Raw genomic sequence first — 17517 nt, forward strand, 5'->3', positions numbered from 1 at the left:
AATATTCCTTAGGACGGGCTAAACTACAATGTAACTTATTTTTGGTCACAGATAGATTGCACTCTACTACTCTGGTTATACACCTGGTGGCTTTATAAATATGGTAACATATAGCAAGATGAAGTCAGGTGTAAAAAGGGGAGGTTCTACTATAATTATACATTAAATACTAAGCCTTATCTCAATAAAATGGCCCTCTGTTGGGCATAAAAATTAAATACTAAGCCTTACCTGTTCTGTGCTAACATATTTTCTACACTTATCTCCTTGGTTGATATTTGCTTCCGCTATTCATTATTCAAACTTGTGATGCCTACTGAGATGTGTTTAAACCTAAAAATATCCAATAAGCCTCAAGTAATGAGTTGGTAATCTATACTACAAAGTCATATAAGGACAATTGCCATTGACAATTGCATAAATATGCAGTTTCTGCATCACTATGTCAAGCTTTGACAGGAATAAGAGATAAGGGTGTACCTAGTACTATGCTCAAGTGGTGAATATTTGCTGTTGTCCTCATATTTAGCTGCATATCTTGATGCCCAAAAGCGGTCTCTATTTATTCTTTAATTTATTTGTTGTTTTGATTTCAGCATTCCTTCTGCTATTAGTTTATCATTTGTATATTGTAAGGGGTTCAAGAGTGCCTCGTTTGGTAAATAGAAGGTTTCTCTATAATATGTGACATGGTTTGTGTTTCCACTATGCTATGGGTTTTCTGAAACTAGGTTCCTATTTTTTTTAATACTGTATGTATGTTTGTTGCAGTAAACCCCCTTTACTGAAATGTAAACTGCTCAAAAAAGCACAATCCACTAATAGACTGAGATGTACTTTCTATATTTCCAAACAATGTTCTTGTCTGCCCCTTTCACCTGCTTTTGAGTTAGATCTAAAAAAATTGATATCATTATCTACTGAGATACATAAGGTCAGGGAATAGGGCTCATTTTAAATGGATATAAAACTTAAAAGGGACAGTCTACACCAGAATTTTTATTGTTTAAAGGGACAGTCTAGTTCAAAATAAACTTTCATGATTTAGATAGAGAATGTAATTTTAAACAATTTTCCAATTTACTTTTATCACCAATTTTCCTTTGTTCTCTTGGTATTCTTAGTTGAAAGCTAAATCCTAGGAGGCTCATATGCAAACTTCTAAACCCTTGAAGGCCGCCTCTTCTCTCAGGGCATTTTAACAGCTTTAAACCTTTAGAGGGTGTTAGTTCATGTGTGACATATAGATATCACTGTGCTCATGCACGTGGAGATCCAGTGAGCCAGCTCTGATTGGCTAAAATGGATGTCTGTCAAAAGAACTGAAATAAGGGGGCAGTTTGCAGAGGCTTAGATAGAAGGTAATCACAGAGGTAAAAAGTGTATTTATATAACTGTGTTGGTTATGCAAAACTAGGGAATGGGTAATAAAGGGATTATCTATCTTTTTAAACAATAACAATTCTGGTGCAGACTGTCCCTTTAAAAAGATAGATAATTCCTTTATTACCCATTCCCTAGTTTTGCACAACCAACACAAACACAGTTATATAAATACACTTTTTACCTCTGTGATTACCTTGTATCTAAGCCTCTACAAACTGCCCCCTTATTTCAGTTCTTTTGACAGATATCCATTTTTAGCCAATCAGAGCTGGTTCACCTGAGAGAAGAGGCGGCCTTAAAGGGCTTAGAAATTAGCATATGAACCTCCTAGGTTTAGCTTTCAACTAAGAATACCAAGAGAACAAAGCAAAAATTTGTGATAAAAGTAAATTGGAAAATTGTTTAAAATTACATTCTCTATCTGAATTATGAAAGTTTATTTTGGACTAGAATGTCCCTTTAAAATTCCAGACTTCACTAGGTATATAAACACCTTTAAATGGTTAAAATAGCCAAGTACAATACAATACTGCTTTTGAGAGGGACATGGATAGTGAGCCAATCAGGAGGGGCATACTTACAAATCCACCAATCAACAGCCATGTTCTGCTCAGGAATGACATAGGAGAAGGCTGGAGGAGTTACTTTAAAGGGACAGCAAACACTTTGGAATTACAAGAAATGTTAAATCTTGTTTGCTGAATTTTTTTTAACAGTCAAACTCCACACTTTATTTGCTTTATTTGGATGCACAAAACAAATAAATAAAGTATATTGCAAAGTCATTTTACTATGCAAAATGTAACATTTTATATTAAGATTTCAATGTACTGTATTTACTGTCTAAATAATGTTATAAATACATAGTGAAAAAAGGGCTTTAGTTTAAAAATAAAATGAATTGTATTATTAGATTATATTATTACATTAATTAGGCTAAGAAGATTTAAAGGGACATGAAACCTAAAAAAATTATTTCATAATTCAGATAGAGAATACAATTATAGACAACTTTCCAATTTATTTCTATTATCAAATTTTCTTAAATCTCTTGATACCCTTTGTTAAAGCAGCAGCAATGCACTACTGGGAGCTAGCTAAACACAATGGGGCCTATCTATCAAGCTCTGAAAGGAGCTTGACGGCCCGTGTTTCTGGTGAGTCTTCAGACTCGCCAGAAACAGCAGTTATGAAGCAGCGGTCACAAAGACCGCTGCTCCATAACCCTGTCCGCCTGAGCAGGCGGACAGGAATCGCAACAATTCAACCCGATCGAGTACGATCGGTTGATTGACACCCCCTGCTGGCGGCCCATTGGCCGCGAGTCTGCAGGGGGTGACGTTGCACCAGCAGCTATTGTGAGCTGCTGGTGCAATGTTAAATGCTCTCCGCATTCAGCGATGTCTTGCGGACCTGATCCGCACTGTCGGATCAGGTCCGCAAGACATTTCTTAAATATGCCTCATTGGGTCAGCCAATGACAGAAGCATATATGTACAGCCACTAACCAGCCGCAAGCCCCCAGTAGTGCATTGCTGCCGTTTCAATAAAAACTAAAACAAATATTTACACCATCCAATTGAGATTTGTTTTCCTTCCTTTCTATCCTGATGCAATAAATTGTCTCACATTGAATGGTGCAACTACTTGTTACAATTTTTGTATGGTGAATACGTCTGTGCAGGGACCATATAGATAACACATCCCCTTTTAATTGTTGTCTATGGGCTGGGCTATTATTAGTGAGATCAAGATTTCAGCATTGCCATTCACTGAGGGTGCCCACAAAACTGCCAAGTTTTAAAGAAATTAGTGCATTCAAACTAAAGTTACCTGAAAAACAGGTTTTAACATTGAACAGTTCTCAAACTTAAAGGGATAGTTTACTCAAAAATGTCTCCCCTTTAATTTGTTCCCAATGATCCACTTTACCTGCTGGAGTGTATTAAATTGTTTACAAGTATTCCCATTACCCTTATATTAGAATTTAAAATAGTTTCTTTAGCCTGTGGTATCCCCACCCATCCTGATAGTTTTTGTCCTCAAGGCCAAGCTGTGTTAACACAGCCAGTAGAAGAGATTACACTCCCAGTGGTGTATAGAAGAGATAAGGTAATAAAATGTTAATTTTCCATTGTTCTCTCCAAGTATGGGTGATTGTTTTATGGACAGATATAAGATAAAGAAACAGGTATATGTACACAATGTGATACAGTAATGAGATCTGATCATACCTACAAGCTCAACCCATTTTATTAGGTTGTGACTTCAAAACACAAAATCAGCTCATTCATATACACAAATATTCCTTAAAAAGGCAAATCTCATACATTTTATACTCTGCAACTGGAAAAACAAGAAATTGGAAACACATTAAAGGAAAAACTATTTTATAGTATACTGCCCCTTTAAGAGTACAGCTATTTTATAGCATATACTAGCAATTAACCACTACACTGAAAACAACTATATGACAATAAGTAAATAAATAAATCTGATAGCCTGTTGTCAGAATTGGATGTAATTTTAATATTCCTTTAATTCTCAAGACAAGAAAATGTATGTTGCCCTGTTGCCAATGGATGGCTTCTCTGCACTAAGCTGGCAACCCCCCCCCCCCCCCCCCCCTCTAACATTTGTGAAAGTGTGTTATTCCCTAGGGTGCAAGCTCTTCAGAACAGGGCAATCTGCCTAATCAGTCTGTATTATGTTATGCATTAAACTCATGTGCAGTTAAAAACAATAATTACCTTAAAGGGATAGTCTAGTCAAAAATAAACTTTCATGATTCAGATAGAGCATGCAATTTTAAGCAACTTTCTAATTTACTCCTATTATCAATGTTTCATCGTTCTCTTGATATCTTTATTTAAAAAAGCTGGAAAGTAAGCTTAGGAACCGGCCCATTTTTGGTTCAGCAGATGGGTAGCACTTGCTGATTGGATGGCTACATTTAGACACCAATCAGCAAGTGCTACCCAGGTGCTGAACCAAAAATGGGCCGGCTTCTAAGCTTACATTCCTGCTTTTTAAAATAAAGATACCAAGAGAACACAGAAAATTGATAATAGGAGTAAATTAGAAAATTGCTTAAAATTGCCTGCTCTATCTGAATCATGAAAGTTTATTTTAGACTAGACTATCCCATAAAATATTATTAACCCCAGAGCTGCTAAGCCATTTCAAAACCCTGGGCTAAAATTGGTGTAATCTACAGTACTAATGTGCTAGCGTAATATATTAGTGGCATGCACTACTGCTCACACAGGTCTGTGTGTATCATCTCCACAAAGGGGTTAAACACCCAGTTGCAATCAGCTCCATATTGATACTGAGCTGAACACGATTGGTGGCAGTGCACATGTAACCCCTTACTGGCTCAGCAGCCCTAGTCAGCTCCATCCCTGCAATGCATTGCTGTTCCAGATCTTACTTTAACTATGTGTTTAACCACTTTTCGAGGGTTAAAAAAAACACATGCCTCTCTGCAAGCAATTGCACAATAATAAAATGCTATTTCACGCAAATCATACCTCGTTTTTTTTTGTTTGTTTTTTAAATAACTTTAGTTTGCATATATACCCCACAGTGGCAGAAAGCCACAATACACAGCACAGTGTATCAGGTAAACATCAGCATAGGAGTCATTATTTCCTTAATACCTCACAAACAATCTATGGTTCGATATTTAGCCCCAGTTATCCTTCCCAATACACAAACATTCTATATCCATATTATACAATAAAAAAACAACAAGTAAGAATAAAATATTTAAATTGACAGCAAAGTCAAATTATACTTTCTTGATTCAGAGCATAGAATTTTAAACAACTTTCCAATTTTCTTTGTTCTTTTGCTATCCTTTTTTCTATCCTTTGCTGACATCAGCTCCAGCACTACAGGGAGCTAGTTGAACCCATTGCATGACTCCCAACCATCCTGCGGGATTACTATGGTTGGAGAGTCTGGCCTGCTACCCATCCACAACTGTAGAGTCTACCAGTTTTAAGGGACTATATTAACCCTACCCCCACCCTGGGACCACCCAAACATGCCTCAGTATGAGAACCCTGCCCACATAATTGCACCTGGTTCTATTTTAACCAGTCCAGCTCCCAGTCCTAAATGTTGGGAGGTATGACATGAAGCACACATGTGCAGCCACCAATCACCAGCTGGCTATCTGTAGTGCATTATTACTCCTTAGCCTACCTAGGTATACTCTTCAACAAAGGACACCAAGAAACCATAGCATATTTGATAATATAAGTTAATTTGAAAGCTGTTTAAAATTGCATATTCTATCTGATTCATGAAAGTTTAATTTTAACTTTACTGACCATAAAACTAATAGTTGAATTAAAAAAAATAAAATCTAATATCCCGGGGGTGTGATAACTTACTCTGACAATGTGTACATGCCAGTACTCAGTCAAAACTCATTTGTAATTGTACAAAATGATAAAATACAAAATACCAAACATAAAATACTTGCCCCCAAAATCACCCTATAAAGGCTTACACAAAATGCCATCTATTCCTACATCTAATCAGTTATCCCATTAAGGGCTAGTTTCCATTAGGTGGTAAAGTTTGGAACCTGATGGCAACATAAACATTCTCCATAGACTTTAATGGAGATAAATGTTTTTACCACCAGTTTCCAAACTTTACCACCTCAATGGAAATTAAAGGAGCCAAAAAATCAGAAAAGACAATTCTGAAATGTGCCGAAGTGTATTATTAACCCACTGTTATTTGCAAATAGCTGTGTATTTAGCTTCTTTTTTAGGTATTAAAGTCAGTTCCAGAGCAGCAACGTACTACTAGGATCTAGCTGAACACATCTGGTGAGGCAATGTCAAGAGGCATATGGGTGTAGCCACCAATCACCAGCTAGATTCTACTCAGGTATGCTTTTAAGCAAAGGATACCAAAAGAACAAAGTAAATTTGGTAACAAATGTATATAGTAAAATCTCTTAAAATCACATGGTCTGTCTGAATGATGAAAGAATAATTTAGCCTTTCACGTCTATTTAACAAAAAGGAATAAAAATGTAGCTAATGGATACTGCCAGGTGATCATAAATCAATTGGACAAACACCCGACCTCTAATATGAAAGACCAGGATTATTTCAGATCATACTATGTATTGTAGATGAGAGAAGTACCAGCCAAGCACCTCTGATTTTCAGAGGATCATTTGTCCCATTTTAATGCTTATATAGGGGTGTTATTGTGCATTTAAAGCCAAGACCACCATAAAAGTCATCAATCAAACAGGTGATTGCTATAGCTACCAGAGGAGCACAAGACCCCACCTTTGAAAAGAAGGTAATTCCCTTTCATAAGATTAATTTGTTGTCTTGTATGATCTCTTTAGGGGCAGGTCAAAACAATTACCATGGTGATCACATGCTAATTAAAGGGGCAGGTGAATCCTATTTTAAAATGGAATTTATTTTTTTCAAAGAAGGGGTGCTAAGTAAACAAAATCAGAGGAGAACATATATGGCCATCCAATACCCCCTCCTCCATAGTAACATTTTTATCAGTTATCACCTGATAAAAAGATGGGCTTCTCCCTTTTCACATGAGTGACTTGTCCCTCTAGGTCAGTGATGGTGAATCTTGGCACTCCAGATGTTTCAGAACTACATTTCCCATGATACTTAGGCACTCTGAAGTCCAGTTGAGCATCATGGGAAATGTAGTTCTGAAACATCTGAAGTGCCAAGGTTCGCCATCACTGCTCTAGATCAAACAGGAAGAAAGATATGGGATACTTTTTAAAGAACAATACGAGACTAGTTCTTTATAAGAATACATATAGTAACACTCAAGGTTTAAAGCATATAAGTCTGATGTATTGGGACAGCATGTAATAAATAAACTTGTGAAACTAAGTTAAAACATGACTTTTATTAAATAACTAGTAAAATTAGGAAATAATTTTAAAACCACATTTAGATCACCACCTAAAAGAGGTGTGGATATCTATACCACTTATGTGCAGCTGTTAATAAAGCAGTCTTATGTGTCTTTATTCTTTTTTTTCTCCACTTCCCATCCTAATCATAGGGGTAAAGTTACAACCGACTAATTATAAGTATTGCAGCTTCATTGGTTACATTATCTTGTTAGTAATCTGCAGTATATACTATTAGTATACCCATCGCTATAATGTGAAGTTAACCCGCTAGTATTCTACAGTATATGTTACTTATATATATGTTTATTTTTGTTAAAAATGTTTTTGTCCTTTGAAAAAGCCGGTAATGGCGAAACATGTCAGGAAGAGTAGGGTCTTGGTGAGGAGTCATAGGAGCTCCTGTGTTTTTAGAGAGCATTTAGTAACCTTCTTTAATGTAAATATTAAATGTATTATCTGATACTCCGATCAGGTTTTTGATGTTAAATTTGACAATGGTATTAGAGTCTTAATAATACAACAAACTAGTGTCTCTGACTCGGATACTGTGGGCTTTCAAGCAGTTAACAAAAATTTCGACAATTTACCGAAGGGTATAACAGTAACATATACTGTAGAATACTAGCGGGTTAACTTCACATTATAGTGATGGGTATACTAACAGTATATACTGCAGATTACTAACAAGATGATGTAACCAATGAAGCTGCGATACTTATAATTAGTCACTCCCTTTAACCGAGGTTGTAACTTTACCCCTATGATTAGGATGTGAAGTGAAGAAAAAAAGAAAAAAAGACACATAAGAAGGCTATATTAACAGCTGCACATAAGTGGTATAGATATCCACACCTCTTTACCTAGGAACATTGCAGAATAGCCTGGCGAACACTAGCAGGCGTGATCTAACTAAATAAAACTAAGAGCAAACAGAGTACTGTACTCGGAAAGATGTGTTGATACACTTTATGATGTGGCTATAGATTCGATCAAACGCTGCTACTGAACTATATATAAAACAACAAGCACTATTTACTGCTCACCCGTCCCTCCATACTATATGTAACATCAAAGTTAACTATTGCTTACCTGTTCTTCCATGCTATACGTTAACTATTTAATAACTACTTACACTACATATTAGTATAGATTACTAAGTGTATGCTGGTATTAAAGGATATAGATATCTTAACTTGGTGTAAAAGATTTGAGATATTAGACACTTTGTTAGTACTATCAAAGATTTGGATGACTGCAATACCAATTCCGATAATGTAGCATATTACAAATCTGCAAACTAACTTTGAGTGTATTGTTAGGTATCCAACTAAGTACTACGATCTACACATCTATAACTTTACCTAATATTGGTCCCTGATCATTATACTATGTACTAGCTGTGACCTTACACGAATAATATACCCTTGTGTGAGAAGACAAGATTTGAGAACTGCGTAGCCCCCTTGAACTGCAGCAGACCTGCACAGATTTATAATTTGCATTTCTGTGATATTAATACAGACTCTTATACACCACCTATTCATATATCAGACCTGATATAACTTTATATACATTTATTCTTTCACTATAGGAGGGGATCTAAATGTGGTTTTAAAATTATTTCCTAATTTTACTAGTTATTTAATAAAAGGTATGTTTTAACTTAGTTTCACAAGTTTATTTATTACATGCTGTCCCAATACATCAGACTTATAAGCTTTAAACTGTGAGTGCTACTATGTGTATTCTTATAAAGAACTAGTCTCTTATTGTTCTTTAAAAAGTATAAATGTTCAAATACACCAGCACCCTTACCTGCTATTAATAATATAAATACAGAATCTCTGTGTTGTAATAAAGGTAATTTACTGAGGTTTATTGTTTACCTCATAGTAGTGCCATTGGTTGTTCTTTTTCCCTTTGTCTAGAAAGATATCGGATGTCTGACCCCTCCCTAGCATGCAAAAGGCCAATGGACATTAGAGGCGTGTTCCAACTGGCATATTCCCCTCTATCAAATGCCTGTGGAGTTGAGGAGGCTTAGAGAAAAAGGGCACACTCCCATCTATCAAATGCCTGAAGTGTTGAGGATGCGGAGAGAAAAATAAGCCATTTATCACAATAGGTTCTAAAACTTATGATGCTCCATGCTTCTTAAAGTCATGGTAAATCCTAGCATTTCAAAAATGTTAGGATTTACCATCTCTAAAAATAAATAGGACTTTCAGTCACTCATTTATAAAAAAAAAAGTGTGCTAAACTTGCCCTTTCTGTGCCGAGGCCTCTTCGCTAAACTCAGTGGCACTATGGAATTTGCTTGATGATCTGACCAGCATACTCAAATATTCATAACTGTATAATGCAGAACATTATACTGGATAGCAAGTATTATCATGGAGATGCTCAACTACTTATATCATTCAACACATCACTGAACATAGGTTTTAGTCTCATCCCATAGTCATCATTAGTGATGATATTGCCCACTTAAAATATGCAACCATGGATCTGCTTGCTACTCATTTACCCACCACCTTATTTTTCTACAACATAGCATAAATAAAATTAAAGAAAACTCTAGACATCACCCTTCCAGCAAGAGATTGCAGAAGGGGAAAGGGAGATCTTGATGCTTACTGACAAATGAATATGCATGTATATAATAATATATAATAATTAAAAAAAATTATGTCTACTTTTCTCTGTTTTGCAGAAGCGTAACTCAAACACAAGGATTTATGAGGTATATTCATACTGAGCACAAAACGCACCAGTGTTCTTGCGCTGAATACGGACTTCCTCAAGGAAACGTTTTTTTCACAAATCGAGGCTACCAATACAGTGACTGTGTGGAAAATGCACAATAATAATATGATCTGTTGTCATCAATTAGAGATCTACACTGCCAGGGTGTGCACAGGTTTAAAATATAATGGTCAAGATGAAAAACAATGAAAGCAATATCTAAGTCCCTTAAACAAGATGTTACAATCCTTAACTTTAAAGAGACTTTGTTTCACACTCCCTAGAGAGGACAAAAAGCAAAATATGTAACCTAGGTTTTCAAAATGTTGTAAGCTGGCTAAACCAGCTATTTTATTTTCAGTATTCGCATGTTATAGAATTTGCGATAAAAGCAAAAGTTTTACACAAAAGCAAGAGGTGCTTAAAGGGCCATTATAGTGATAAATTACATGTAATTTGTCAAAGCATGTAATTTTATCACTAGCGACGCTGAAAACACCATGTGTTCACTCCCTGCAAATGGGTTAAACACATAGTTAAAGTACAACTCTGAACCTACAGAGAACTGCTAGTCTTGAGCGGATATTGCTGCTAATCCAATCAGAAGCGCTAGTACCACAGCTGAGAATTAGAGAATGTAATTTTCTTGCTATAATGGACTTTAAGGTACCTTTAAAAGATCAGTTATTTTCTTTAGGTTTATCAAACTATGATTTCCAAGAAAGCTTTTTTAGAACCAGCTACAAAAGTCTACAAAAAAATCACCAAACGCCCTACAAATTGCCTGGTTCAAGAACAAAGTAGTAAAAGAAACAGAAATAAACGGTCTCTGAAAACAAAAAGATAAGCACAATGCCAAAAAAACAACTCGGTAACAGAAATATCAACGTTTTTCTAGGAACAAATATAACCAGAAATACTGCAGTATACTGCCAGGTCCTATTAGTTCATTAGAACAAACAAAAGAGCAAAGAAGGTCATACAGATTACATGTGAATGAGGCGCCTATCGAAATAACAGTACAATATTGTTAGTTACAGAAACAAATTAGCTTCCAAGCCCATAAAAGCCCTACTCTTAACATTTTATTTGATCATTTTATATGCATTGCTAAGTTTTATTTGCTACAGGTTGTTTTGACAGTTCTCACAAAGGTTACTAACTTTAATTTTTAATTTCACGTTAAAAAGTTGTTAGAACTGACAAAGCACACCTGGCTTGTTTCTTCATACCTGCATAACCAAAATATGGGTTACACAGTAACAAGGTCATGTAAGGAAGTGTATTATGAGTCATAATAAGGGTATACAGCTGAAGACTAAACAAAAACAGAAGCCTTCGCTCAAGAAGTTTGTGCTGCAAACCAACTCAAACCAAGAATAAGCAGTGAGTCAAAAGAACAATAGAGTGAGATTTCTCCTTTGTCTTCAGAAATGTGTCATGTTGCTTTCCTTGCCAAGAAGTCTCATATTTAGGGGAGTTAAACCTACACCAGAATGAAAATGTCTGTATCTCAGTTACAAATCTACTTTCAGTCATTTTGTTTAGTTTTGTATTGTGTGTATTAAAACTAATATGGCTTAAAGGGACATGAAACCCAAATTTTTTCTTTCATGATTCTGAGAGAGAATACAATTTTAAACAACTTTCCAATTTTCTTCTATTATTTAATTTGCTTTTTTCTATTCTTATCCTTTGCTGAATAGTTTATCCGTGAAATATCAGGAGCAGCAAAGAACCTAGGTTCTAGTTGCTGATTGGTGGATGCATATATATACCGATTGTCATTGGTTCATGCAAGTGTTCAGTCAGCAACCAGAAGTGCATTGCTGCTTATTCAACAAAGCATATTCCAAGAGAACGGAGAACATTTTTTAATTGGAGTAAATTAGAAAGTTGCTTAAAGGGACATTCAACACTGCCCACAACAATAATCTATGTTTCTAAACTAAGTATAAAGAGCAAGCTTCAACGTTCCCCCTTTCTCTTACTTACTGCCTTCACTGTTCAATCCTCATCGATAACTTCAAAATGTGTCTCCTAATATGGCTGCTTAACTCCCCCCACTGTGACGTATAGCTCGTCTTCTTCAAACTAGCCGGCAGTTATATCCAATTTCTCCTACTTCAATCCCAGCGCATTCACGGGCGTTAGCGCATGCGCGATACAATAGGAACATTAAAAGCGGAACCATAATAACCCAAGTTGTTTCCGTTCCAATTATCTTACTTATAGTACTCCATTACGTAATATAAGCGGAACGGAAACAACTTGGATTATTTTGGTTCCGCTTTTAGTGTTCCTAGTATATTGCGCATGCGCTAACGGCCGTGAACGCGCTTGGATTTCAGTCCGGGGAATGGGCTCTCATTGGCTGCTGGTTTGAGAAAGAAGGCGAAGACGTCACGGTGGGGGGAGTTAGGAAGACATGTTAGGACACCAATTTGGAAGATAACAATGACGATTCAACAGTGAAGGCGGTAAGTAAGAGAAAGGGGGCACCTTGGAGCTTGATCTTTTTATTTAGTTTTGAAACATAGATTAATGTTGAATGTCCCTTTAAAATGCCCTGCTCTATCTGAATCATAAAAGAAAAAATGTGGGTTTCATATCCCTTTAATCACCTTATAGGTATGAAAAGAAATAGGTTTTGCATAAACTAGACCCATCCAAGTTGCATACTTTAAGAAATATTTGTGCTTTTCTCATTCAGTAATACATATTTGAGAAAGCTTATACTCTACAAAATATGCTCACCAAATGTATGAAAGAAAATTTTGGAGCCAAACACTTTAGGAAACCCAGCAAGCTCCATGTACAGTATATAAATCAATTACAAAAATATAAAGTTAGGTACAAGAAGAACGTTTCTCATGATCTGCCATAATATGTTCTACTCAGCTGGTGTAACCAAACTTAAAAAGAAGGGATCTATTTTTTTTTTGCTAGTCAGAGGAGAAAAGTTACTAGTACAAAAGAAAATAGTTACTAGTCCACTTAAAGTGAAGGTAAAGTTTTAACTACCTGAATACACTAATGAAATAGTTATTATTCAAATAAGTAAATCGCTAACTTTTTTCCCCCAATGTGTTTTATATTTATCAAATAAAATAGTTTTATATTTCCCTACCGTTACGATCCGGACTCCTCCCAACTGCTATTTCCTTATATTCTATTGAGTGACGTATAGAGCGGTCTCACCCGCTCTATACGTGTCTCCAAAGCGCGTTCACGATGATCTGTTGAACTGAGCATGCGCATAGCAGTGATTACTGTAAGTAATGCGCATGCGTTAATCGGCAACTCGTTTTTCAACTGCAGAAAGCCTATTACGTATTATGGGAATTCCATAATAATAACAATAGGCATGCACGAAACGGGAGCGCTTGTATTCCTAGACCAAAAAATAAATCTTAGCGCATGCGCAGATCATTCGGGAGGCGGATGACGTAGATTGAAGGCCGCCTAATGGCCAGATTTTCAATAGGCTAGGAAAAAAACTTGACCAAACAAGAAAAAAAAAATTATACAGGTTGAATTTGCGGTCCGAAAAAAAGTGAGTTTAAACGGCGAAAACTGAGTTTAGAATCAAAATTTAAAAAAATGATGAATGAAACTCATATTCATTTTGGGTAACAAATATTATTACTGATTCACATCAAGCTAACTTTACCTTCACTTTAATGGGAAAAAAGTAATGTTTGTTACTGCAAATTCTTACTTGTCCAGGACAAGCAGACTAGTGTTAATATATATATATATACATATACATATATACACAGTCTCTTGTATAATGTATGAGAGACTTGGCATTATATTTTATGTAAGGAAATGACAAATCAGATTACAGCATTAAATCTTTGAAAAGTAAATTACACAAGCTAAATGAACCAATTAACACAGAAACCCAGTGATGAATGCATCTTCTGACATAATAAATATTTTCCTATGACAGCCAAGAATTTCTACCCACTGGAAAAATGTGATCTGATCCAACACAAACTGTATGGTCTAGTGAAGCTTGCAATATAAACCAAGCTGTTTATATAAATTAAGCATGTTGCTACAAATGGCAATTAGCATGTCAGGAGTCTTCTATTTTTGGTAATCTTTTGCTGGATTCTCTATGGTCAATAGTAAAAAATGGCTTGTGGTGGCATGCCAAGCCTTATCAGTTAACTCTGGGCAGACATGCAAAAAGAGTGCAGTGCTCTGTCTTTCCTAGAACGCAGAGTTCACAGGGCTGAAATGGAACTTACATCCCTGCCAAGAGAACCCGGTTCTTCTAAATTTACTAAGGCTCATGGGAGGATTCTCTGAACAGACATGCACATCCGTTCTTTGAATAGGCTTAAAAACATTAAAACTGTTCCAGAAAGCTGAGCCATATAGCTTTTTTTTTTTTTTTTTTTTACAAAATTACCCTTAGAACTCACCCAGAGAGTTTATGATCTGCAGACAGTAATAAAAATAAACCAACCCAACGTTCTTTTATGATTATGTCATCTACAGTTTACATGAGATCCTGTCTGAAAAGGTTTAGAATCAGTTGTGTATCATCAGTGTGTCTTAACTGACCTATTGATTAGATTGCATGAAGTTTAAATAAACTGCTAAACAGCTACTATGTTGATTTGAAAGGATGAGTAAATGGGTCAAATTGCACTACTAATAATAAACCATTTTCCCCCAAAATGTCATTAGTCTAGCTCCTTTGGTGTACTAGTATAAAAAATGTCAAGTGTCAGATATATGTCAGACTCATGACACTGGTGAGTACATTAATGTAATAAAACAGTGTGTGTGCCTATATATATATATATATATATATATATATATATATATATATATATATATATATATATATATATATATATGATACAAGTGGTTTGGGATCTATTTAATCCTCAGTCCTTTTTGTGTGACAACCTCAGCTGATTGCTGTGATAGGTAGGTGCCCCAAAGAACTATATAAAAGTAGTATTTCTTCCAAATTCTGATACATAAGACAAAACAACATCTGAGGGAAAAAAATGAGTATATACTGCCATTTACTATAATGTACAATGCATTAAATATAGAAGATTAACTGGTAAACGTGCAACAATCATTTGGATCTCAAGAAACAGACTAGGAAAAAAAACAGTATATAAAGAGAGCTATGCATTTAATTACTAGATTTCTTATTTGCAGTTTGCAGAGGCAGCTGTTGACCACTGAAGCAGAAATATCAGGTGTATCACAACCTTCAAAGTCATATAAAAGAGATATCTACAATCTAACATTATTACATATATGAGCCCATGGGAAGGTATGTGGGCTTTATAACATATATATAATCCCAATGCATATCTAGCTGTAGCTGCATTACTCGCACAGTACAATGTATTCCCCTTTCATGCAGAGACCTCCTCCCTAAATGCCATTACATCGTTAATAAAAGAAATCACATATGATTAACCGTAAGCAAATGTGAAATACCTTTTACCAGGAATAGATCTTTTAATCCAGCTTCGTTCAATGTTGTGCTGTTATAGCGATCACTGGACATAATCATGTCCTGGGGGTAAGGGCATGTGTATGCAGCCAGAGCCCGAAACTTGTATGTGCATCCCAGGCCAGGGCGCCCTCCCCGCCGGTCGCAGGTGCAGTGTATGCGGACTGCAAATAGCACCGACTATCAGCTACCATCCAGGGAGCTCTGTGCCAGGAAATCGTCCGCGTTGTGGGGTAAAAGAAAAAATAAATGCAGGATCATATCCACCGGCTAGCTGGAGAGCAACGCTGCCTCCTCACATAACCACGCACCGAAGACCGCCCTGCTGTATTAGTACGCCCGGGACACCACAGCAGCCTGAGAGCGCGGCATGGCCAGGAGCGCTGTATGTCTCGGGGCCCTCCAGTATAGAGGCTCGGGCGAGGTGTGCGTCATGTCACAGCCCAGGCACTTCACTCACTAGTTTAGTCAGGGCTCAGATGCTGCTGGCTGCCACCCCCTGATCCTCCTCCCTCTCCTCGCTGCCAAAAAGTCTCCAACTGCTGGCAGCGCCTCACACATGCTCCCTGGGCACTGGTAAAGTGGCTGTCACTGCTGCGGGAGGGGACAGTGCTGCTATGTGCGCCCACAGTCATACACGCCGACACAGTGACACTGAGACTGACACACACACAGCATTGATACCAGCAGAGACCTCACAGCCATAAACCCACACAACAGATATAACTGGCTTATTTCTATTATTGGTTTTACTTTCTTTTCTTTTTTTTAAATAAATGGAAATCGAAGTACCTTATTGCATGATCAGAAATAACCTGAAAACAATAAAGGGCTAAATTACAAGTGGTGAGCTAACTGTTGCATGTAAATTTAATCTGTTTTTTTTGTGCACTTCAGTAATAGTATGCATATTACAAGTTGAAAGTGATCGCGAGAGCGTAATCGCATTTTACACTATTCCGGTTAGTGGGACTGACACGCTCCCGAAAAAGGTTGTGAGTTAAAAAAGTTGCACTAAACACAACATAAATACATTTAAAATTATAGTTACACTCTTCTAAACACCATGGGCTCTATTTATTATTTAATTTTGGACAGGGTCGAACATATTCGCCCTGTTCGTCACAGCTCTCCTCTGTCAGGGCAGCAATCTACTGCCAGAATGCAATATTGCACACAATCGATATTTTGCGTTCACATGCAATCCCGCTCCCCGCCTGCACACAGGCAATCTCGCACAGGCAGAAACTGTCAATCTCCCCGGTCGGACGAGACCGGGAGATTGAAATTATCCACCTAAGAGGTGGAGAAGAGGATAGGGAAGCAGTGGCCAATCGTGACTGCAGGTTCTCATGTGAGAACCTGCAGTCAAAGGAAGGAAAAGGGCTTGATAAATCGCCATATCCAGGGCCGAATTGGCCTACCAGGATACCAGGAGATTTCCCGATGAGCTGCAGCAGCTGGGGCTGGAAAGCTACAATTTAAAGGGGTGATTAATGGATGCAATTGGGTTGTAGGGTTGCTATATAACATCTATCTGACATTTTTAATGAATGCAATGTAATATAATTTAATTTTGAAAACAAAATTGGGGAAGAAGTGTCCCAGTAATCCCCATTTGTGAGAAATGGGGCATGTGCATTCTACCGTGTTGATGGACAGTAGGGCTGGTCTTCATATTTATCCAGGGCTGCTTTTTATCTCCAGTCCGGCCCTGGCCATATCTGTTTAAAAAAAGACATGTTTTTATAATGTACCAACATATTCTGCAGCACTGTCCATGGGTACAATTATTATAAATGAAACAATGATACAAACTTGTAAGAGACAAGACACAATTTGACAAATTCAGGAGGAATTGAGGGCCCTATTCCTGTGGGAATTTACAATCTAGAAGGGTAGGATGGTGAGAGACAGAAGGAGAGGACTGCACGGGTGAGAATGATGTAAATAC

At 36.8% G+C, this 17517-nt stretch overlaps 1 protein-coding gene across 3 annotated transcripts in view; it reads right to left on the reverse strand.

Annotated features, from left to right (window-relative positions):
• The window catches only part of LDLRAD4 (low density lipoprotein receptor class A domain containing 4), a 91953-nt gene extending 75870 nt beyond the window's left edge, over positions 1-16083 (reverse strand). For 2 of the 3 annotated variants that reach the window (XM_053714889.1, XM_053714888.1), the window contains exon 1: positions 15548-16083. In XM_053714889.1, coding sequence (XP_053570864.1) covers positions 15548-15623 — 76 coding nt within the window. In that variant the 5' untranslated portion in view covers positions 15624-16083. The remainder of the gene's footprint in view (positions 1-15547) is intronic. The other variant, XM_053714890.1, reaches the window with a different exon arrangement.
• Positions 16084-17517: the final 1434 nt, after the last annotated feature.

The sequence above is a fragment of the Bombina bombina genome, chromosome 5 (genome assembly GCF_027579735.1).
Source record: "Bombina bombina isolate aBomBom1 chromosome 5, aBomBom1.pri, whole genome shotgun sequence".
In the NCBI taxonomy this organism is placed as follows: Eukaryota; Metazoa; Chordata; class Amphibia; order Anura; family Bombinatoridae; genus Bombina; species Bombina bombina.